The sequence below is a fragment of the Gallinula chloropus genome, assembly GCF_964237585.1.
Source record: "Gallinula chloropus genome assembly, chromosome: 20".
NCBI lineage: Eukaryota > Metazoa > Chordata > Aves > Gruiformes > Rallidae > Gallinula > Gallinula chloropus.
Window position 1 is genome coordinate 7,706,393 of NC_140105.1, and position 23,223 is coordinate 7,729,615.

A 23,223-nucleotide genomic window follows, 5' to 3' on the forward strand; every position below is an offset into this window, starting at 1 on the left:
TGGATGGCAGGTGGAGAAAGGCTCTCTTTATTAAAATAATAATTATCTTTCTCTTTGCGAGGCAGAAAACCTACAAGGCTGGATATGATGCGACACGGGTAGCTAAGTCCTAGGGCTGCATCCAGTCACACGGCAGTGGTGCTGATGGAATACACTGACTATTTTCCTTTGTGACTCCGTGGCTCAGGGGTGAAGTGGTCTCTGCTCCACAGCCTTATCAGACACCGCATCCAGGTCGTGCTCCTCCAGGTCCCGGGTGAGGTCTATGAACACCTGCAGTGCATCACGGTGGAAACAACTCCATCATTGCCAAGAACAACTGGTATTTCTGCTGGTGACAAGCTATTTCTTCTTCCTATAGAAACAGTTTCTAATCCATAACTTCTACATTGACATACCTGCTGCAGACTGTGCAATGACAAGCTGTAGTCCTCTAGCTTGAAATTCTGTTTAGCTGCAGCGAGATGGAGAAAGCATCCTTAAAATCCAAAGCCACATGAACAATTTGAAAGTGATCTCTCTTAATTGATTGCTTCCTTTTACCTGCTTCTAGCTTGGAGAAAGACTGGGAGAGAGGTAGTGCATCTTCCATCGGTATCTTGTAGACGAGCAAAGAAGCAGTCCTGAAAAAGTAATTAAACCCCCCCCAAATTTCATAATTTCAGGACTCAGCACAAGGGTTTAGGGGAACTTGTGGGGTTACTGTACTCCCAAGGTGCATCAGAGCATCCCAGCACAAGTTTGGGCTGGGGGTGCAGCCCCAGGGTAGTGACCTTTCTTGCCGAGCCGCACAGGGGAAGAGGTGCAGAATTTCGGCGTGGAGAGCATCGCTTTGCCCTGGGTCTGTCACTTTGACTTCTAGGTGGTAACTTGCGCCAAACTTACTTCTCAGATCCTCAAGGGAACCAATGTACCTGCAGAGGGAGGAAAGTGGTGCTCAGATCATGGTAAGCAGTGAGTGAAGTCTGGATATGAGCAGCAGTGTACATCCTCTTACTCATCAGCTGTTGATGCTGTGCTGCTGAAACCACCCACCTCCTCCAAAAACTGTCACACAAATGGGACTATCCAAACCAACATCTTCTATTAGATTAAGAATTAAAAGACCCAAACAGACCACACAACAAAATCAATCCCACCTCCTGCCCCAGACTAAAAGTCAGCTGCGCATCCCAGGAATCACTGTGACCCTGGTACCCACCGTAGCCGACCCGACACCAGGATGGCCACCCGGTCACAGATGGCTGCTGCCTCCTCCAGGTACTGTGTGCAGAGGATGGCTGCCCGCTCCTTGCTTTTCACGGTGTTTCGAATCACTTTCCTGGGAACAGAGGGATCACAGTTACTTCTCTGGAATAGCCAAAGGAGATCTCATGGTTTGTGTCTCCCTAGAAACAGCTGCAATGATGAAATTATAAAAAAAGTGGGTGACTGTTTAGAAGACTTGGGTTATCTTCCTGGAAGACAGCACGTGGATGCCAATGCTGCATTTAGCATCCCTCTAAATTGTACCCTTTCAGCTAGAGCAAGCACTGGGGCTGAATGATGAGAAGGAAGAACTACCTGTGGTTTTTTTTCTACACGCTCTGAAGAAACAGGATTTTTTGTCTTTTGTAGAAAACACAGGGGTTCAACTGCAACCTACTCATGGCCTTTTGGTGCACTACCATTAAGATCGCATCTGGTGGTTTGCAAGAACTCACTGCCTATTGTGTAAGGAGTTTAGGGAGTGGTACCCCATCCCTTGTACATTTGGGGAAAGGGAAAGCACAGATACATTCCATAACTGATGCAGAAGCTCTTTGCCCAACATTGCCTACAATAGGGAAGGTAAGACCCATGCCACTACATCTGTTACATGCTTCCCAGTCCTGCTAAAAAAGGGCTGCTCACCACATACAGCGCTGTCCTTTCAGGTCCATGCCCGCTGATGGCTCATCCCAAAGCATTATGGTTGGATCTCCCAGGATGCTCAGTGCAAAGCAGAGCTGAAATGGGAAAGACACCAAGGTCAGGTCTGGGTTTACTTTACCTGCAAGACTGGTGAGTTCTCCTGCTACACCTTAATATTTGTTCACATTTTAATCTCTTCAAAATCAAGCTTTCCCCAAAATTCCCAAGCCTGCCAAAGATATGGAAGTGGTTTTCCATCCCATTTACAGGCAGATGCACATGGTCATGTGTGAAGAGTTGATTACCTTGTAAATCCAATTTGTGGTTAGCGCACAATGAGGGAGAGTGGGGAAAGATGAGAGGGGGCATCCTGCCAGCCTGGATCCCAAAGCTATCCATGAAAACAATCCATGCCAGGAACCTGCTGGTACTGTGCACCATGTTAAAAGAAGAAACTGAAAATTTGCTCCAGTGGCAAATACAACTCTAACACGTACCTTTCTGGCTTCTCCAGCAGACAACCTCCTAGCCAGGGTCTTTAAATGCTTCTGGAGATCCAAGGCCTTTGCTATGCTGTGGGGAATGGAAAGGAGAATTACTGAAATGCCCCTCTCTGCTAACACTGTGGTCAGGGGTACCAAGGAACTAAAGACTAACATACTGGCTTTGGCCGATGCGTATCACCTTGAGTTATGTGGTGATTTAACTCCTAGCTCATGTGATAAGGATTTATTTGTTGCAGGAACCCAAGACAGTAAGTGAAGCAAACGAGAGGTTTTCTAGATAAACTAGAGGTAAATTCTTCATTGACAAGGGACTGGAAAACAGTATAAATAACAGATCTCATCAAGAAATCCCATTTCTCCAAGGTAAAGAGACACTGAAGGTGCTGTCTCTGACTCACACAAGCCAGGTTTGTGAGCAGAAAACCCTTTCCCTGGTTTGTGAGCAGAAAACCCTTTCCCTATCCCTACCCCTCTGCAGGGAGGAAGAACCGAAAGCTCGGCTTCGTACCGGCTGATGGTAACAGCTGCATCTTCTTTCCTCATCCCTCTCACAGCAGCATACGTCTCCAGATGCTGGAGCGCCGTGAGGTCTGGCCAGAGCGGGTCCTGCTGTGGGCAGCAGCTCAGGGACCCTGGGGGGCTGCCCTGTGCTAGGGAGGGGACAGCCACATTGTGCCCCCTGAGCAGCACCTGCACAAAGACACAGGAAATTGTGGTGTGTTACTCTGGGGTGAATCAATGGACCCCCTGGAAGCACGGTAATGTTGTTGATGAGCCTCATTAGCACATGGGAAAGGAAGCCCAGCATCACTGGAGTGGTCGTCTCCATCTGCCACAACTTTTGCTCACCTGAACCCAGGGCAGCGTTTCCATGAAGCCAAACAGTGTTACTGCCACAAAACCCTGGGCAGTAGGACCAACATGAGACTATTCCTAGTAACATTTTTCTTTTTCAAACAGTCCCAAATCTGTAACAGCAATGGTATTTCCCCTCCCCAGCACATGCCATTAATCATCCTGTACATAATTAAGTGATGGATGGTTACTGGCCCAACCCTGCTCACATTTGTTTTCAATTTCCTGGTGTTGCAAGGCTGTTTATGAAGAGAGGCTTTAGTTAGTTCAGATGTCAAAATTTCTTACAAGGCTTGTGAAACTTCACAGTGGGTTTCAAATACCCACTGAAAATTTTATGTAACGTTGATTTGGATGAAAACTAGAATGTGCCTCGAGTAAGCCAACAATTTCTTCTTAATTCTGTAATTTCCAGGGTTGCATGTACATAAACTCCCTGACTCAAGGGCTGCATTGCCACCATGCCTTATCGCATCCTTCATGTACAAAGGCATCAGGATTAACCCTCAGATGCTCCTAGGGAATCACCTACCTCCCCAGCAGTCACCATTAAGTCTCCAGAAATCATGTTTATAGTTGTGCTTTTTCCAGCTCCGTTGGGTCCCAACAGACCTAGTACTTCTCCTGGAACAAATATGCAAGAACTGTTAATAACAATTGCTGTTAATAAGACCTTCTCCCCTGTGTGTTAGGCATTATCTAAACATACAGTAGGAGAAAGGGTTGCTCATTGACTTATTCCAAATACATTAAATCCATGACCACAGGAGCGCAGGTGCGTTGGCTCTGGTTGCACACAAGAAAGTTCTAACAAAGATATGGCCTCCAAATGTGACCTTCACATTAGAGTTCAGTCATTTTACGGGGCGCAGCAAAAATACTTGAACCTTTTTTAATGGTAAAAGAGAGGTTTCTGACAGCAACTTTCTTCTTTTTCTTGAAGATGGAACTGGCTTTCTTGTCTTCATATTCCTTGCGCAAACCGCTGACAATGATAACTGACTCCTGTGAAGAGACAAATTGGGAAATAAAAGCTGTGCTCTTGTCCCAGGAGACAGCTCATCTGTTCTTACTATTGAGCATGAGCCTTTGCAGAGAAAATTTCTAAATTGGAAGTCCAGGAAACAGCAACAGGAATAAAACCACAGAATGACAAAGGAAAAAACCCAACACCCACAGAATTGGAATAAAAATGTAGTGTCAGCTGAAATCCCTCTGCTGCCAGGGGGACCATGGGCTGGATGGTGAGAAGTGCACTTGGACATCAGACCAGTAAATAATATGTGTGTAAGCTAAGAAAGCAAAGACGTGCTCCAAGATGGAGAATGAAAAAGAAAACAATGCAGAAGGGTGGTTTCACCTCCTCCAGCTGCAGGGAAGCCATCGCGCTCCTCACCCTCTCCCTCTCTGCTTGGACTTCTGGGGGCTCCTCCCCGGGGGGATCCCTGTTCTGGTGACTGGCTGCTTTCCTCTGCTGTATCCTAAGAGCAGAGGAGGAGAGATGGTGTCACTGCGTTTCCCTTCCAAAAAACACTTGGTTTCAACAAGTTTGTTCCCAGGGCAGCGCCGATGCAGCACCCCACACAATTTATGTGAATTCAGGGAGCTGCTCCACAGTGTTTGCTCAAATATTGATTCAAGAGAAAAATAGGGGGGGGAATAAATCCCACTGGCATGCATGAGGAAATAAAGGCCAAATGTAGGTTTTCTTTCATCACTAAGTATTGACCAGACCCCTGCCTGGCACATGCCAATGATCTGTTCAAGGAGAATTAAAATACAGGGGGGTGAGTTTGCAAAGTTCTTTGGGCATCTCACTCCCAGCTGAGTCATGTTAGTTAACGTTTGACAACTGAGTGGGTTTTACACATCCTCTCCCACGTGGCTTGGTCAGTTGTGTGCTGTTGGCAGCAGATAAGCAGAGAACAGATAGGAGACAACCCCATCCTGGGAAAGCTTTTGGGGAAAGTCTCCAACCCTGCAGGGAACAATGCTGACACACTTGAAAAGGAGTTAAAATGTTGGATCTCAATTTGTAAATGTTAATTTAGCCAACCGTGGTGAAACAGCCTGAGCTATGAAACTTAATAAAGAAAAGTTTAAATCACATTTATTATTCTCTCTAGGACATTGTAGTCGAACTGACCTTTTATTGCAACAGACTGGGTGGGAATTTGCCTCCAGACACATTCAGGGAAACTCCAGTAAGTAAACTGGAAACCGTAATGACCCAAAAGTATATCAAAAATAAAAAAATCCCTCCAAAATCCCTCCCTTGTTCTCCGTTTCTTCCTCTCCAGATAAACTGGTTAAAACTAAAAGCATGGGCTCTATCTACACTTTGCAAAGTCTTTTTAAACTCACAGCTCCTCTCCTCCAGCCTGGCTGTGCAGCACTGGCCCACCCTGCAGAGTGGGATAACCCTGGATCGCAAGGCACCCCAGCACCCCATTGCCTGGGACACACCTGAAGACGGGATCAAGCCTTTTAACTGCTGCTCCATCTCTCATCTCCAAACAGCGCAGGAGGAAAGCGAAAACCACCGTGTGGAGGTAAGGCTGGAAGGCAATAATGGATTAGGATTGCAGAGAGACAAGTTAACACCACACTGGATGAATTTTACTTGTAAGGGGATGCAGGGACCGATCTCCAGCTATTGAGAAGGTGGTTGTACAGGCCCAAAAGGGGGAGAAGTTAAACTGATGCTTTGCATATGCTTTGGTGTCACATGCTGATCATCTGCAAAGGCCCTGGACTATTACTGCAGTTTTAGCTCAGGTCACCCACACCCCAACAGGCTCTATGAGGCATCTTTTCTTCTGAAGCAGCAGCATTAGGCTGAGTAGCTGGTTAATAATACCACTGCCTTACACATAAGCTCCACCTAATCTCCCCATGATTTTCCCACATACGATGCAGCATCCAGGTGTCGCACGAGACACGAGTCTGTGATTACTTGGATGTACCTCTCCACCAACATGAAACTTTGGCCACATAACCCATGCTTTATTTATGGGGAGAGTTGTACAACCCCAGTGCAAGCCCATCTCATGGGAACTGTATTCCTTTTCAAAACAACCACCATCGAATCGCTCCTTACTGCAAAGGCAGCTATGAGGCTGGAACTCCATGCGTCAAGATGACCGATACTGTCAATCACCCGGAGATGCTGCAAGGAAAACACCAATCCGTTGATTAGAAAAATCCCTTAGCACAGCGTGACTCTTGTTTGTAAACAGAGAAGACCTAGTGGGGGATGTGAAGGCTGGAGGAAGCCTGGGGTATAGTGATCATGAGCTGACAGAATTCTTAGTACTGGGAGAAGTAAGGAAGGGAGACAGCAGAACAACCACCTTAGACTTCTGTAGGGCTAACTTTTCTCCACAGCCTGAACTTTTTCTTCTCCTATTGTCTTTTCTCACTCTGTCCTTTTGACAGTTGGCACTTTGAGACAGGGGACTTGGAGACCATCTATTCTTTTCCAGTTTGCACCATTAGGCCCATTACTGAATTTGGTAGGACATGTTTACTTACTGGTATAGAGAACATCAACCAGCCCAGTGGCGGGAACAAGGGAATCAGAAGACAGGAGGTTAAGTAAAGTGCTTCGTGTAGAACACCCAGCGCAGAGAAAGTGAAATTCATCTGGAATAAAGCAGAAAATGAATTTCCAATATTAATGCACCGTGGCTAAAAATACAGGCTACTGTCACCAATTTGGGTTATTCTGCTGGATATTGGTGAATTTGAAATGAAACCTCAAGTGGCAAGATGTGTAACTCAAACACTTCAGAGGGAAGATTCATTCCACTTACCAGAATGAAGATGAAAGACCAAACGTAACGATTGCTTCTTCCTGAGCGAAATTTAAAGGCAATTACATAGACAAGGAGGACAAGAGATACTCCATAACCAATGATGCAAATGATCTAGAGAGAGAGTCTGGTGTCAGCAAGAAGGCAGTGGATGTGGATATATGAGAACCTCCCTAGAGCAGTCCATTTAGATTAAAATATTTAAAGCAAAATCTCACTATGAAAGGAGGGAGGGGGGGTTTAGGGCTGTTTTCTTGCATGCAAAAACCTCACCATGGGCAGCATGGTGCTGGCCTGCAAGGGGTAGGTTTGGTTGATGAGTAGCATGACCGCAAACATGAGGCACAGCAGGGTCCAGAAAAGTGGGACGTCCACCAGTGCCTGCCCACACCAGTATGCCGAGGGGAAGAGCCCTGCGAGCCGCAGCTGGGCACGAGCCTGGAGCTGCAAAAGGGAAGAGATTAAGCAGAGCCCAGAACATTATTCCTACTCTTCCTCCATTGCCCATGCTTCTTCCATCCCTGGCTGAGCCTTCCTCTCCCTTCCAAGCACTTTTCACTTTTACTGTTTAAAACCACATCATTCCTAAAAGGAAGAAAAAAAAAACAAACAAAAAACCAACCCCAAACATCCTGACCCCCAAATCTTTATTTACACCCAAATTGTTCCGAGCCTGAGCTGATTCCCTGAGATGCAGAATAACAGACTTTGGTACCCATGTGGCTATATTTCTTCCAGCACTCTACCTAGAAACACCCTCCAGCTCATCAACACACAAACTGCTATCCAGAGATGTGGTATTTACATGTGCTTCTTGTGTGAGACCACTCTGAGCGCACGCTCCTTACCTTGTAATCCTCCATGCTGCTCACTGCAAAGTGAGGAGGGAAACCAGCAGCCAGGAGCAGCATGTAGCCGAGGCAGAGGTAAAAAGTATTGCCCTTCGCTTCTGAGTTTTGTGTCTGCAGAAGAGAAGTTCAGAAGTTATTGATAATCACCAGCTGCCCAGGGAAAAGCCAGCTGGCTCGACACCCATGGGGAAGTGAGCAATAACACTTATGGTAAGTAATTTGTGGTTAAGAACACATACCAAGGCAATTAACAAAAGCATTTAGCATCCTGAAGTTTGCGAAAAGCATCAGAATTACTGTAAGCTGTTCAGAATAGAGACCATCTGCTGCTGATCCTCGCCAGATGCATGTCAAAGCAAGGTGGGACTCACAAGTAGTGCTGCTGTATTCCTACCTTACTGCCACATAGCACAAGCTTAAATGCCTGGTGGCACTGAGACCCTACAGAGCTCTTAAACACTGCAGAAGAAATTCCCATTAAACATCCCTGGTATTGACCGGTGGGAAATCCCCCAGCATCAGCCCAGCAGTAGCACGAGTGACCCCCAACCCTTGCAGGTTGCTCATCCAACCAAATTTCCGAGTCATCTAGCCCTTACTGCTTCAGCATGGCTATTTCAATTAATTTTCACCAAGAAAGGGAGGACACTCACATTATAAAAGGGCTCGTTCCAGATGCGGATATGTTCAGTGGAGTTGAAGAGCCTTAGGAGGGTGTTGCTGAGGATGTTCACGAGCACAGGAAAACAGTTGATGGGTTCTGCACTGCACATGACTGTGAATCGGTAGCTCTGGAGATGTTAAGAACAAAAGATGTTACCTTCATCCTCATGAGAGGCATGAGGAGGAGCTGACCACATTGAGGGGTTTAGAAAAAAGCAATGACAAGGCCAATCAGGCCGTCATCAATAATCAACAGGCTGCCCAGAGAGGTGGTGGAGTCACCATCGCTGGAGGTGTTCAGAAAACATGTAGATGTGGCACTCCAGGACATGGTTTAGTTAACTTGATGGTACTGGACAGGCTGTTGGACTTGATGGTCTTAGTGGTCTTTTCCAACCTTAAAGGTTTAATGATTCTATGGTTTTATTGGTGGGACTGTGGAGCCCTGGAAGTGTGCCGACAGCTACCGTGATCAAAATGATTGATAAAGACAACAATTGCTGGAGCAAAACTCAAAAGTCTTGCATTAAAGCTTTTTAAACACACTTTAAAGTTTAAAGTAATTTAAACACACTTTGGAAAATCCTCCTGACACACGGGAGGAATGAAGAGACAACACCACTCACCTTGTCTTCCAGAGACACTTTTATGGCTCCGTTGTGTAGCGGAATGCTTGTGATGTTTTCCTCAAGAGTCAGTTCTGGCATTATGTTTTGAGTCTTCAAAGCAGCAATGAAATCCTCTATTTCTGATCCTGATATCAAGTTGAGAACAGAAATGAGAATAATTACGTGTTTTTTTCTTTCGATATTAAGGGTTTCTTACAGACAAATTCCCAGTTGCAAAACAAAGGTATTTTAAAAAACAAACACATTCAGTATCTAAGCAAACTTATATTGTCTTTTTTTTATTATTTTAGATAAACTGGTTAAACACAAAGTTTCCACAACTTGTTTATTGCTTTTTTTTTTTCCTTTTAAATGTCCCTGGTTCATTATTTTTTAAAATATCAGCTATTCAGTTATCTCCACTTAAACTGGATTTACTCTGGCCAAAAGAAAACACTTCCCAAACCCACAAATATATAAAGGAAAGTACAGAAAGAGTAAGGCAAGGTTAGTCTATCAACTCTAAGAGGACTCTAGAGTGGTGCACAAAGCGAATCAACATCACATGTTCTTCTTCACCTGTATCATTGAAGATGAGAAGATTTGTCAACTTATTTTGAATTTTCTCTTCAGTGGAAAGAAAATAGGAGCTGGCTGTGATTTCCCAGCTGCAGGAGCTTTCCGACAGATGAAATCCAATGAAAAGCACAAGAATTGGAATGATAAATACTCCAAGAAACAGCAATCTAGATGGAAAAACAGGCCATAAGTTGGTCCAGGGGAACACCACTTTTAACTAATTGTGTGATTTTTGTTGACAAAGGCAAGAGGAAGTTGGAAACCTAAGCAATTCCAAGCCCTGCCAGTAAATTCTAACTGTCCTTACTACTGTGGCTTTTAAACATTTCTCACTTAATTCTTAGCTTCCAAGCATTGCCATCAGGACTTAAGCCCTCCCTCAGTCACCCAAGGGAATGATCAAATCCTTTGGAAAGCACCAGGGCAGCACGAGGGCTGCAGACTAGGCGAGAGCTCCCATACTTACATGGACCTGAGACTCTTTCCGTCATGCTTTAGTTTTAAGAGGCGAATTCTCATCACAGCACACACTTGCTGCCTCCAGAGTGCCATCCCACTCACTGCTGCGCTCCCCTGTTCGGAGAACACCAGGAGGCTTTGGTCCCTCTCCTCGAGGCCTCCGTCTTCTGCGTGTTCACCATGAGAAACATCAATATCCACAAAGAGCACTTAAAGGATACATTTTAAGTACAATCAACAAAGATCTTCAGTTCTGAATAGAGGAACACTTCTTTTTTTAGCCAGGAAAAAAACAAGGACAGAGAAAAGGGGCCATAATTTATCCAGAACACTGTTTATGTTAGTGAATTCAGATTAGCTGATCCTGGTCTTTTATGGCAACACATCCAATATCTCCTCTGGCCCTGTGAAATGTCTTCTGGCTAATTTATCTCTTCCTGCCTCCTGGTTTGGCCAAGATACCTTTCAAAGGCAAATACTCTTCCAACATTAGTCTTCAAAGTCTGTTGGAAGTCAAGACTGAATCATCTAGACTTCCTCAATAAGATATCCTTCACTATAGGAATTCTGAATACAACTGCAATTCTTGACCTAGCAAAATTCACATTTCAGAGGAACTCATTAGATATTAAATTAAAACATACGCATACATGGAATCTCAACTGTGCCACCCTTGCAAATGGGAATTGATGTTTTACCTTCTTGACCCGTGGCTTCCTCACCCTCCAGCTTCAGGAAAACATCTTCCAAGGTTGTCCTGCTAACCTCAAAATTAACAAGTCCCTGCAGAAGACTTCTCTCCAGATGGCTGAACAGATCTGCATGACAGAAACAGATTCAGCCCAGCAACCATGAGTACTGTTGTGTAAAAACTCAGACTGGTGTGACTAACATTGGACTTTCTAACATGCCCTTCATTAATTTCCACAATCTAAAAGCCACCACAAAATTGTGCTGTTTAGAGGCAGAAAACTCAGATTTCTTGATTACCAAGGCCTCTGGCAGGAGAAATCTCATCCTGAAACTAGAGGAGACTTGGTGAATTTTAGTTTGCAAATTAGTTGGTGGATTTTCTTTCATTCATCTGCATTATTAACATTGGCATGTTTATTTGGGGCTTTCTTTAAGGCTGATGTTTATGAAGCTCTCAGCTTCCTATTCCCACCTGGTATGGACTGGGTAGTACACTCCCTCCCCTCCACAGCAACGCTGGTTTCTGCTTTTCCCATCAGTTGGTTTCCCCTTTAGGACTCTGCCACAACAACAGGCTTTTCTTACCTGGAAAACTGTCAGTGTTTTCCAGAGGCAACATATAACACAGCTCTCCCCTCTTCTGGTCTTTGAGCACAGCATCGGGGATGTACTGTCTGACCAGGGATGATGCAAGCTCAGGGTCACACAAGTCATTTACATACATCCTGTTCATATTAAAAAGCAGTTGCTATAATATTAAATGAGAAAACACAGAAATAAATGCATGCATCACCCATTTAAAATACAAAGCCAGGGGTCATTCCTGAAGCCATGAGGAAACCTCTGGAACTGGGCAGCATTTCAGTGGGGATTTTTACAGGCGCCTGCAGTGCCCCTGGTTTTGCCATGCACAGGAGAAATAGTTGAGGTTATGAATAAAATACCACTAAACCAAGAACACAGGAATTAAAATCCAAAGGAAAACAGCCTTGCTTTAAAGCTGTTGTACATCAGCCTGGCACGCAGAGGATGTGGGAACTGCAGCTCATCTTACTCCGGTCCCCTTTTGGCTGTGAAGGAGGTTGTAAATTCATGTTAGCTACATGCTCAGAGCATTCAGAACTGGGTTAAAAAAAACAACCCAGCAGTTTGCTATCCAAAGCAAGCTGGGTTTGGCAGTCTCAGTAACTTTCTAAGATGAATGTCAAGATTTCTATGGCTTTATATAGAAACACTGTAGAGACACAGGCTGTACAAGGAACATCAACTAGAAGCTTTCCATAAAAAGGGCAATGACCAGCAAGAAGAGGGTTTACCTTAAGTGATAGCCAATTCCCCACTTTCTCTTCAAGTACAGGGATGAGCCAATGCACTGTAATCTCCCATTTGAGAGCAAAGCTTTCCGATCTAAGGAGGTATGAATACACAAGATTATGGGAGGATTTGCAGTCGTGCAGCAGGCTGACCTCACACCGCTCCTTCTGAACTCAACAGACATTTTCATAATGAAGAGAAGTAAAACCAGGCCAGTGCTGAAGGGTTTTTTTTGTTTTCTTTCTGACCTGCTGCCTTTCTCCTAAGCACTGAGGTTAATCTTTCAATTATGTATTCTCACAGGCTCATGAAAAATTTCCTACACAGCCCAGGAGCAATAGGGAAGTAGGCAAGATGTTAATTCAAGTGATATCACTTATTTGTGTTGGTGCTGCTAGTGACACATCCAGATAATATGCAATTGCTTTATCCTGAAGTAGAGCATGAGGAAGGTCTTGGAAGGGCACATCAGACCAGTTTTAGCCTTTGCTCAGCCCAAGTTGGTTGTTGCTATCAGACAAAACACGTCCAGCAAGCACAGACTGTACCATGCCAGGACCCATGGGCTCTGCAGTGGGAAACCCTTGTTACCAAACCATCCTCAATCACAGTGTGAAGATCTGGGCTCACCAGCATAAGCATCGGCCTCCTCCATGGACTGGGTCGTGAAGAGCGTCACGCGTCCCGCCTGGCGCTCCTTCAGAAGGGTCCACACTTGGTGCCTGGAGCAGGGATCCAACCCAGTCATTGGCTCGTCTAAAAGCAACACCTGCAAAAAGGTGAGCAAGATCAGACCTCCACGTATCCAAGGCAGCATTCCCATGTTTACATCATTTCATTTCATGCTTTTGATCACCTCACTCTAATAAAATGCATCCTCAAATACCAGACATTTTAATTGCTCTTTCTCCTATTATAATATTACTGCTCCTTTCATTCAAAATACAGTTCTTATTGACCCAGATTCCTCAATCCTCCCAGCAGCCAAGTGAATTAATAGGTCAGCAGACCTGGAGCGCGAAGGAAAACGTATGTATGTCTGTGTGCCAAGCCAAAACACAAAGCTACATGCTAGCATAGTACACAACGTGCCTGTGTGTCAATGTGACCAATCCCTACCTGGGGATTCCCTAAAATTGCAATTCCAAGAGACAATTTTCTTTTTTGCCCCCCAGTCAGAGTATCAGCAAGGACATCCTGGAGGTCAGTCAGGTTCAACATCACAAGAATCTTCTGCACCTGGACAAAATACAAAACCAAGAGCAGATTTCCAGAGCACTGGCCATGGTTTAACTCGTAGGTGGCCACACACAGTAAAGGGGAGCAGAGCTTCAGGATTTTAAAATTATCTGCTTGAAATGTATTTGCTTAGAGATAAGTACCACAAATCTGAATTCTAACTCTTGTGACATGAGGATAAGAAAGAATTGGAAAAAATCCCAACCTATTTCTCCCCTAAATAAGGGGTTTTCTCATTTCCACAGAACAAGATGCTGGAGATAATAGCTCAAATGGTCCAAGATGCCATAAAAGAGAGCTCAGTGACTGACAAGCACATGCCAACCTCTTGCTCTACTTCCTTCTGCCGGATCCCCTTGATGTGAGCAAAAGTTCTCAGGTTTTCCTTCACTGTTAAGGCTTCAAAATGCAAATTGAACTGGGGGCAAATCCCAACCATTTCCCGAATTCCTTCCATATCCTGTACTTCAGACACTCTGTAGTCGTATATTGTTGCTGAACCTGCACACAGGAATGAAGGACACAAATTTCATCCTGTAGAGTATTTTCCAGTTACAAGGGGAAGGCAGATAGCTTTGCACTCAACCCTATGACATCAGTTCCTGCATCGTGGAGGTTCCTCAAATGTTTCTTACAAAAAAGGAAAAATAACTTTGTGTTGTCCAAAGCTTTAATACCACTCAAAAAAAATATTTCAGAGCACCAAATCTCTCCCTTAAGAGGGAAAACTTATTTCCTACAGGTATGCAGCTCATGGAAAACATCAGGCCATCCAGATGGAGAAATAAGCATCTGTGTAAGCTTGCACACATGAGTGTATCCACGAGGGATGCGTTAGCCCTGAAGCTCATGTTGAAGGAGCAATCTGCACTGACAATGAGCCAGACCAAATGACTGAGTTTTTTCTGATTGTTACTTGCTTACAGTTCTAAAAACAAACAGCTGCTCCTCTTCAGTATTCAGGTCCATGATCTTACCTGCTGAGGGCTTGGAAAATCCACCAAGGACATTTAACAGCGCAGTTTTTCCAGATCCACTATGACCAAGCAATGCAGTGATCTGGCCTTCATAAATACTGAAGGACAAACCTAGAAACAGGATAATATTAGGCTGGAAGTTGTCGACACAAGTAGGTTTCTACCTGCAGCTTGCTGCCACTTCTGACAGAGGAGTGACACTGTTTTTGAAGATGAGAGGGAAACAAAAAGCTGAAAACATGGGCTGCATCTTCAGAAGTTAGGATTAAATTTAGTAAGGAATGTGCAGTTGTGTCTCGATTGAACTGAAGGAAGGAGTGTGCCACCTTGTATCAACAGTTAAAGAACTTTGACATCTGTATTTTAGGAGGTTCATAACCTTTTATTTTAGTGTGTGGGCCACAGAAAGAGAAGAGCCCATAGCCTCTGCAATGTTTGGCATTTCAAGAGTTATTTCAAAGCAGCCACCTTTTTTTTTTTCAAGAAATGGGGTAGGAAAAACAACCCACCCCAAGACTTATTTTTTAACTTTTATTTTTATTTTTTTGAGTTCTTTGCTTGTTTGTTTTTTTTTCCTAACCTTTGAGACCACATTGGTATTTTCACTGTCACTTGGAGCTCTCCTTAAACAAGGCATTCAACAAACACCTCACAGCTACGCTGTGACTATGCCAGCTACTTGCATCCCCACGTTTGGCAGATGTGCAAGGTCTTGGCGAGCACTGCTCAGCCAGTGAGAGCAGACTGGGCTACAGCCAGGGGCCGAAAAGCCAAGTTCTCTTTGCCCAAAATATTTGACATCTTGGAGGGGAGGTTTGAAAGGGCATTTTTGGAGTGGCTCATAGCTGCAAAGCCCATGCCTTTTAAGGACATTTCTGCTTTTGCTAAAAAAAAATAAGTGGTAATTTCCCTGGAGTGAAGGGAAGATAATCTGGTAGAAATCTGCTAGTAATTTACCCCAGCAGAAATAGCCATTTCATAATGTATTTTAACAGTGCTGGAGGTAGGATTAAGTACACATCCAGTACATTTCAAACCAGTTTTAGTTCATACCTAGTGAAAAATGAAGCTAAAAGAATTACAGAACCTTTCTTACCCCTTAAAGCTTCAGTTCTCTTGTCCTTCTTCTTGTATATTTTTTTAATATTGTTTAGTCTAAAGGAAAGGTAAACAAGCCATTACTATTTCATCTCACAATTCTGACATGTTTCTTCTGCCTTGAAGTGATCTTTGAAAACTATTGGAAGCATATTTCCAACCTCCTCCTCAAACCAGTCCCAGTCCCCCTCGTTACCACCAAAGATTATGGTAATTCCATCTGAAGGAATTGCTTTGTATAATTCATTTCTTGTACAATTAAAAGCTGACTTAACTGATGTACTCTTCTAAAAGATGTTCAAAAGGTTTCAAACTCAATGGACACTTACTGAATGAAACGGAAGGGCCCTTGGGAATGAGATGATAGGTATAATTAAAAGCCATGACCCAGCTATTCTTTTAGCAGATTTATATTTGCTTTCTAGCAATAAGCAATGGGCAGCAACAGCAACGAGCCAAAGCAGCCCAGTAAGGATGCAAATAACAGTATCTTATGCAGCACACCCCAGCAGTGCTGCTCTTAAAGATGACGGTGAAGGGGAGCAGACTCACTCTGCAAAGAGAAGACCACAGAGCAGCAGGTCGGTCCCTGGCACAGAGGAATCCCATAAATGTTCACATCCAGCTCTGGAGCAGAATGGAACACTGAGCTACCCTTTCCTTCCACATGTTTGCCAATTGCCTCACCTGTATATGTTTGGTGGCCCAGTCTAACATTCACCAGAGCAATACAGCTGTGCTCTCTAGAGCCAAATATCACATGCAGCGTTCTATTTTTCATGCCTACAGGAGTCTTTACCTGATGGCTTCCTTTCCATCAAAGCCTGGAGGCATCGGCTCAGTGTTACTGCTGAGGGCAGGATCACAACTGCTCTCGCCGCATGCTCGCACCCCCACGTACACGCTCCTGGGCTTGAACCAGTATGACGGTCTCAGGAAGAAGGCAAGTGGGTATGGTACTCCGTATCTGCCTAATTGAGATGAAAGGAAGGTGAAATATTAACCAAAACCTGCTCTGTGGCAATATGACTCCAATAAATGCCTTGTCCAGCTGTTTCCTCCTCTCCAGCTGTGGAGCGCAGCCTTTCCACAGTGTGTAAAGATCTGCAAGCTCACGCAAAGCTGTCCACTCATCCACAGCCGTAAACATGGACAGGCAGCAATCACAGCAGAGGCCTTGTTGTCCACCTCTTTGGCCCAGAAGATATAGGAAAATCAGATTAAGTCCTAAAATACCCTTTTAAATCCAGCAGTTACGAGCTGTTGGAGTAGATGAAAGGCAACTCAGTGTCTTGCTGCAAGATTTAACATTCCTTTTGGACCCTGTTTTTGAGGCAGGACCAAACTAGGTAGATACATACACACAGCTTCTGGGGAAAATAGGATTCTTCCCAGCTACTTTTTTTCCTGAGAAATATAGCAAAGCCAGTTTTCATCCCCTCATGTAACATGGGAAGGCTCACTACTGTTAAGATGCTGTTCCACAACCTGACCAGCTCGCTACCAGTTGACCTTTTTTACTGCTCCACACAGATTACAGCTTCCTCAGCTCTGTCCCACCGCTCCTCTGGCCCCTCCCTACAAGGGAAGAGGATTATAGAAGAAAAATTCTACTCACCAGGCAAAACTTTGTCAAAGTAGATGGCCAACAGTAAATACAAAACACTGTCAAGTATCAGTATGATGTATGTGTTAAAGAAAGGGTGCAGTTCTCGTGTAAAGGCACGTCCATATTTTTCTAATTTGAACATCTGTGGGGGAAAAAAAAGGCACAAATCAGCTGCAACACTTCCTTTGGCTAGAGATGCTGTGTGTAAGCCACTCGTGTTGACACACATGGTATTTGCCAGGGCATCGCTTCAAGACCTCACAGCTCTTGCAGCCCTTGGTACCCACCAGATGCATCCCATTGCTGCAATAATTTTCCAGAGATGGGAATTTATTGTATATAGAGAGAGCTGGGAAAATTTATTATACAACTGAGAGGCTGAGTGTATTTGTTATGAATTAGCATGAAGGTTCTCAAGTCAAGGTTGCTTTTCACAAAGTGGGCGGGGGGGCACCGTTGGGTTATTATGGATCTGGCAACAGTCTGCAGCCTGTTTGCTGTGGGCTGAACTTCACTGGAGTGTTGGTTTTACTTCGAACATACCTTTGAGACGCAAGCTGTAAAGGCAAAGGGACTGAAGAGATTAAAAATCCATTCCAAAGGTGGGGCCAGTTTTTCAAACAGCATCAAAAAGCCCAGTGATTCAAAGATGATGTGAAGGACGAATCCCACAAAGCTCACAAGGTATGGCTGCTTTAGCAATGAGCTGAGCATTAAACAGAAGTGAATCTGCAGTGGAGAAAAGCAATGAGCATTTCTGTAGGCCATTAAAAACACCCACAACACCAAAGTTCAAGGAGCAAAACTGAAGGCCCCGTTGAGTTTCAGCTGTCCCCTGCAGATGCACCTGGCCCATCACAAGGCTCATGTCATTGAGCAGATAGCTCTTTTGTTTAGGGCAGGTCTATGGGGCAGACAGATCAGACCTCTCTGCTTCCCGAGGAGGCTGGATGTGAGGAAGAAGCCCTGACCTCAGGGGCATACAGCATCATCAAGTCCAACCGTACCTGTCCTCTATTAACCCGTATCTCTAAGTACTTCATCTACCTGTCTGTTAAACACACCCAGTGTCAGTGACTCAGCCCCTCCCTGGGCAGCCTGTTCCACAGCCCCACAACTCTTCCAGGGAAGAACTTTTCCCTCACATCTGATCTGCCCCTGCCCTGGGGCAGCTTGAGGCCATTTCCCCTTGTCCCATCTCCTGTTACTTGGCTGAAGAGACCATCGCCCACCTCTCTACACCCTCCTGTCAGGTCATTGAAGGTGGTGATAAGGTCTCCCCTCAGCCTCCTCTTCTCCAGGCTGAACACCCCCAGTTCCCTCAGCCACTCCTCATAAGATCTGCCACTTCCCCAGCCTGCTTGCCCTTCTCAATGCCAATACTGGCATCTCTGTCTGATTCCAAGTCTGAAACTCCAAAGCTGTAAGAGGAGGGATATATTAGCCTACAAATTATAACAATAAATCCCAGTAGTGGAGGAGTTTTTGTTACTTTCTCACTTAATGCCCAGGCCTAGAGCTTTGAGCTTCAGATGATTTGGTTAGGAAATGGAAAACACTGTGCAGCATTGAAGAAAAAGAAGCAGACTTACGGATGCTACGCCATAAAAGAGATATAAAAAGAATATTTCAAAGAAGTAGCAATAGATGGTGACTCCATTAATCGTGATCAGTGCCAGCAACCCGGCGGTTACTGCAACGTAAACCATGTACTGCAAGCTCCAGGATAACCTACAAACGAAGGCACAGGGATTTTTGTCTCCATACAGGACAGTGTATGCATTAGCCTGACAGCACAAGACACACTCTTCTCAATTCCAATACTTTGTAGCTCCCCAATACACTTCCAGTTCAAGTTTCTAGATGGGAAAGGCGCAAATATCACTGTGCTGCCCCTGCCCAAATCTCTGCAGATGCAATGACGCCAGTAGGGAGCCACAGCACATCGAAGCACAGGCTCTGCACCCAGGACTGCTCATTCTTGTGCTTTTCCTAGCGATGCGAACTACTCGTGCCCCGAAAGCCTGTTTAGATAGACCCTGTGCTTCATCCTGCATCCACATCCATCCTGCAAGGCAACATAGAATCACAGAATGGCATGGGTTGGAAGGGACCCCAGGGATCATAGAGTTCCAACCCCCCTGCCACAGGCAGGGACACCAACCTCCAGGCCTGGAGCTACACAAGGGTGCCCAGGGTCCCATAAACCTGGCCTTGAACACCTCCAGGGTTGGGGCATCCACCACCTCTCTGGGCAGCCTGTTCCAGCCTCTCACCACTCTCTGTAAAAAACTTGCCCAATATCTAATTTAAACCTTCCTTCCTTTTACTTTAATCCATTCCCCCTTGTCCTGCCATTATCTACCCTTTAAAAAAGCCGATTCCCCTCCCGTTTCTCTGCTCCCTTCAGGTACTGGAAGGCTGCAATGAGCCCCCCCTCCTGCAGCCTTCTTTTGTCCAGGCTGAACAAGCCCAGCTCCCTCAGCCTCTCTCTGTAGGGGAGCTGCTCCAGCCCTCTGATCATCTTCGTGGCTCCTCTGACCCCTCTCCAACAGTCCCACATCTTTATTGTACCGCAGGCCCCAGCTCTGAACACAGGACTCCAGCTGGTACCTCATCGGATACTCAGACTACAACTCCTGTAATTGGAGTTTATTTCTGTGCCACTTACCAGAAGGCAGTATCTTGCAAGCCCATTGCTCTCATTAACACCTTAAGCCGCTTCTCTCTTGTGACTTTCACTGCTAAAAAGTACATGTATGGGGAGAAGCACAGTATAATGAAAACAAAGAAAAGGTAATCCAGCTTATCCACAGGTTTGATCAGGGGGGATTGCAGACGGATGCCACTGATTGACTTCAGCTCTTCCCACACAGAATGGTTTGTTTTTGTCTAAAGAAAAGAAATGAGCCATTCATTGGATTTTTCTTCAACAAACAGCTTTTCATGAGCATTACAATGATTAGTTTGACATTTACAGTGTTACATGTAAAGGTGGGCAATAACCTCAATATTTACTATCCTTTTGTATTGCCTTGCAATGAACATGAACGCTGCCTTGAGCCATGAGAACGACCATAGAGGTGGTTTGGGTGGGAAGGGACCTCAGAGCCCCCCCCAGTGCCACCCCCACCAGCCCAGGGTGCCCAAAGCCCCATCCAACCCGGCCTTGAACCCTGCCAGGGATCCCAAGGCAACCCCTGCTTCTCTGGGCACCCTGTGCCAGGGCCTCCCCCCTCCCCAGGAAGGATTTCTGCCTCCCAGCCCCTCTCCAGCTCTCCAGGAGCCCCTTGAGGGGCTGGAAGAGGCTCGGAGCTCTCCCCACAGCCTTCTCTTCTCCAGGCTGAAATAATTCTTCTAACTTGAGAATCAGACTATGTATTTAGAAAGTTAATGATCACAGAAAATTAACTGCTTTGTTTGGTTTAGGGTTGGGGGTTTTTTTGGTGTTGGTTATTTTTTTTGAAGGTTACAGATAACTCTGGAAAGAGCAGAAAACACCTTTGCCATCACAATCATCCTTACCTCTATGACTGCTGCATCAATGGTGGACTGCACTAATAGGAAACCTCCATACCAGTACAAGGGGGATGCACAGTAACGTGATGAAAAATTGTAACAGGTATCTGTGGGGAAAATATTGATATTGCTTATTAAATAAATTATTTAAATTAATATTATCATATATGCGTGCATATACTTGCTCATGTATGCAGAAGGGGTTACATAAGAGAGGAAATAAAGACTTTGGTTTACTGAGCCTTTTCCTTGGAGTGGGTGTTTTCTCCAGGAATAACGTAGCCTTGGGAGTGAGAGGCTTTGGGTCCATGGGCCAAGTGGCCTCACAGAATCACAGAACATCAGGAGTTGGAAGGGACCTCGAAAGATCATCCAGTCCCACCCCCCTGCCAGAACAGGATCACCCAGACTAAATCCTACAGGAATATGTCCAGGCAGGTTTGAATGTCCCCAGAGAAGGAGAATCCTTAACCTCTCTGGGCAGCCTCTCCCTGGGCTCTCTCACCCTCACATGGAAGAAGTTTTTCCTTATGTTCCCATGGAACTTCCTCTGCTCCAGCTGCACCCGCTGCCCCTTGTCCTGTCGCTGCCATCCCTGGGCAGAGCCTGGCTCTGTCCTACTGACTCTGGCCCTTTACATATTTATAGACATTAATGAGGTCATCCCTCAGTCTCCTCTTCTCCAAGCTAAAGAGGCCCAGCTCCCTCAGCCTCTCCTTATCAGGAAGGTGTCCCACTCCCTTCATCATCTTAGTGAATAATTAGAGTCTCCATCATTTCCACTTTCCAAGAGTTTTTGCCCATCATCTGATGAGCTCCCCTGATTTTTGATCTGATAATAGATCAAAACTTGTTGTTTCAGTTCGGTTACTTTTTTAGTCAGTAATTAGGGGTGAATTTGTTCCAATAAGCACTAATGTGGAAAGGTGGGTGTGCAGATTTGCACACACAAATCAATGAGACTGGGGATAACAGGGATGTGTTCTTAACATTTTTTTTTCTCTGACATTTGTTTCCTTCTAAAGGAACAAACTCTCAGATTCTCATTAATATCATCCTTGAAGCATTCAACACACACAGCTGTGCTCCCTTCTGGGTGGCATGGCAGCACAGAGCATTTTATGAATGTAAAATCAAGTTCTCTGGTTTCATTTATTTTCTTACCAATGTGTTCCAAGTCATCATTTGGAAACACAACAGCATAGCTTTGAAGTCGGAGGTGGTAGGAGAAGTCATCCTTAAAAACCACACCAAGCATATCTTCCTCCAAAATTCCTCTTATTTCCAGTTCTTTCTCATTTTCCACTTCTTCTATTCTTACACCTGTCATTAAAGGAAAAAAAAAAATAGGGAAAAATAATAAACCCATGAAGGTCAGCCAAGCAGCAACATGAAAATGTGCACCAGCCCCAACCTGCACCCTCAAAAATTGGATTGTCCAAATCCTTTTGAGTGTGGCCCCCCACCCCACCACAATGAAAACCAAGGTGCCCACCCACAGCATCCAGGTGGGTTCAGGCACTGCAGCTACAAGGATTTAAGAGCAGCGTTACCTGTCATTGAAAAATCTGAAGCCACTTTGCTCATGATTTGCCTGGTGGTGTTTGTCACAGGTGTGTACATGATCTTAACTCCCGTAGTGTTAAAGGCAAGATCGTCTAATTGTCCAAGGAAGTTGTAAGGGATTTCTTGCTGTGGGTAGTGGAATATCATATTCGTTGACATTTGCATTATCAAGAGGAAAGCCACCCATGTAATCCACTCCTAGAAGGAAGGAAGGAAACGTAAAGGTGAGTGGCAGCACAGGGATTTGGAGGTTGGGTTGTATGGAGTGTGTCTGCAAGGACCCATCTCACCCAGCGCAGACCAGCACGGCCCAGCTGCCCCGGCCAGGAATGCCTCTTTCTGTCCACAAGGCAGAGCTATTCCACAGGTGAAACAGCTTTAGAATACAAGGAATGTTCCAAGTGAAAAACGTGTTTCCTCAGCACTGGAGCCAATGAGATCTGTTGATGATTTTACACTCGTAACCGTGCATTGCACGTGGTGTTCTGGACGATGCAGAAATGGGATTGGCAACCAAAAGCAACAAGCCAGCTTTGTAACAAGCCCTTCATTGTGTCCTGGCATCATAGTGGTGTGGGAAGAAGTGTAACTGCTGATGTTTTCCAGAGAACCACCTTACCAGCCGAGCCTTCTCATGTGGTATAAGGGTGGTGGGACACTGGCCCAGGTTGCCCAGAGAGGTGGTGGAGGCTTCATCCCTGGAGACATTCAAGGTCAGGCTTGATGGGGCTCTGAGTGACCTGCTCTAGTGAAGATGTCTCTGCTCACTGCAGGGGTGGGACTAGATGACCTCTGAAGGTCCCTTCCAACCCAACGCATTCTATGTATCATAAAAACAAGGCAATCCAGCAAGCCTTCAGAGGGGAACCCCCGACTCTCCCCTGCAGGAACTCACCCGAAAATTTTCCATTTTCATCCTCCACACCAGAAGAATATTTTTCCACAGGAGAGCACGGGTTTGCCAAAATACTTTGGAGAC

The 23,223-nt window shown here is 45.1% G+C and overlaps 1 protein-coding gene across 1 annotated transcript; it reads right to left on the bottom strand.

Moving 5' to 3' along the window:
- On the bottom strand, positions 1-22,391 carry LOC311199621 (ATP-binding cassette sub-family A member 9-like; the record flags this gene model as incomplete). Its single annotated transcript, XM_084273742.1, has 37 exons — positions 1-273; positions 399-454; positions 544-623; positions 774-914; positions 1,202-1,321; positions 1,894-1,988; positions 2,391-2,466; positions 2,908-3,089; positions 3,787-3,878; positions 4,142-4,256; positions 4,615-4,735; positions 5,721-5,812; positions 6,355-6,423; positions 6,789-6,899; positions 7,070-7,183; positions 7,343-7,513; positions 7,918-8,031; positions 8,574-8,711; positions 9,210-9,337; positions 9,771-9,937; positions 10,237-10,396; positions 10,928-11,047; positions 11,508-11,647; positions 12,239-12,329; positions 12,867-13,005; positions 13,356-13,475; positions 13,801-13,976; positions 14,453-14,563; positions 15,549-15,607; positions 16,350-16,517; positions 17,165-17,301; positions 17,703-17,888; positions 18,752-18,890; positions 19,831-20,051; positions 20,685-20,785; positions 21,843-22,001; positions 22,232-22,391. 37 exons carry the CDS (start codon positions 22,389-22,391, stop codon positions 184-186), a joined length of 4,659 nt encoding a protein of 1,552 aa, XP_084129868.1. The 3' UTR covers positions 1-183.
- Between the last annotated feature and the right edge of the window lie 832 nt (positions 22,392-23,223).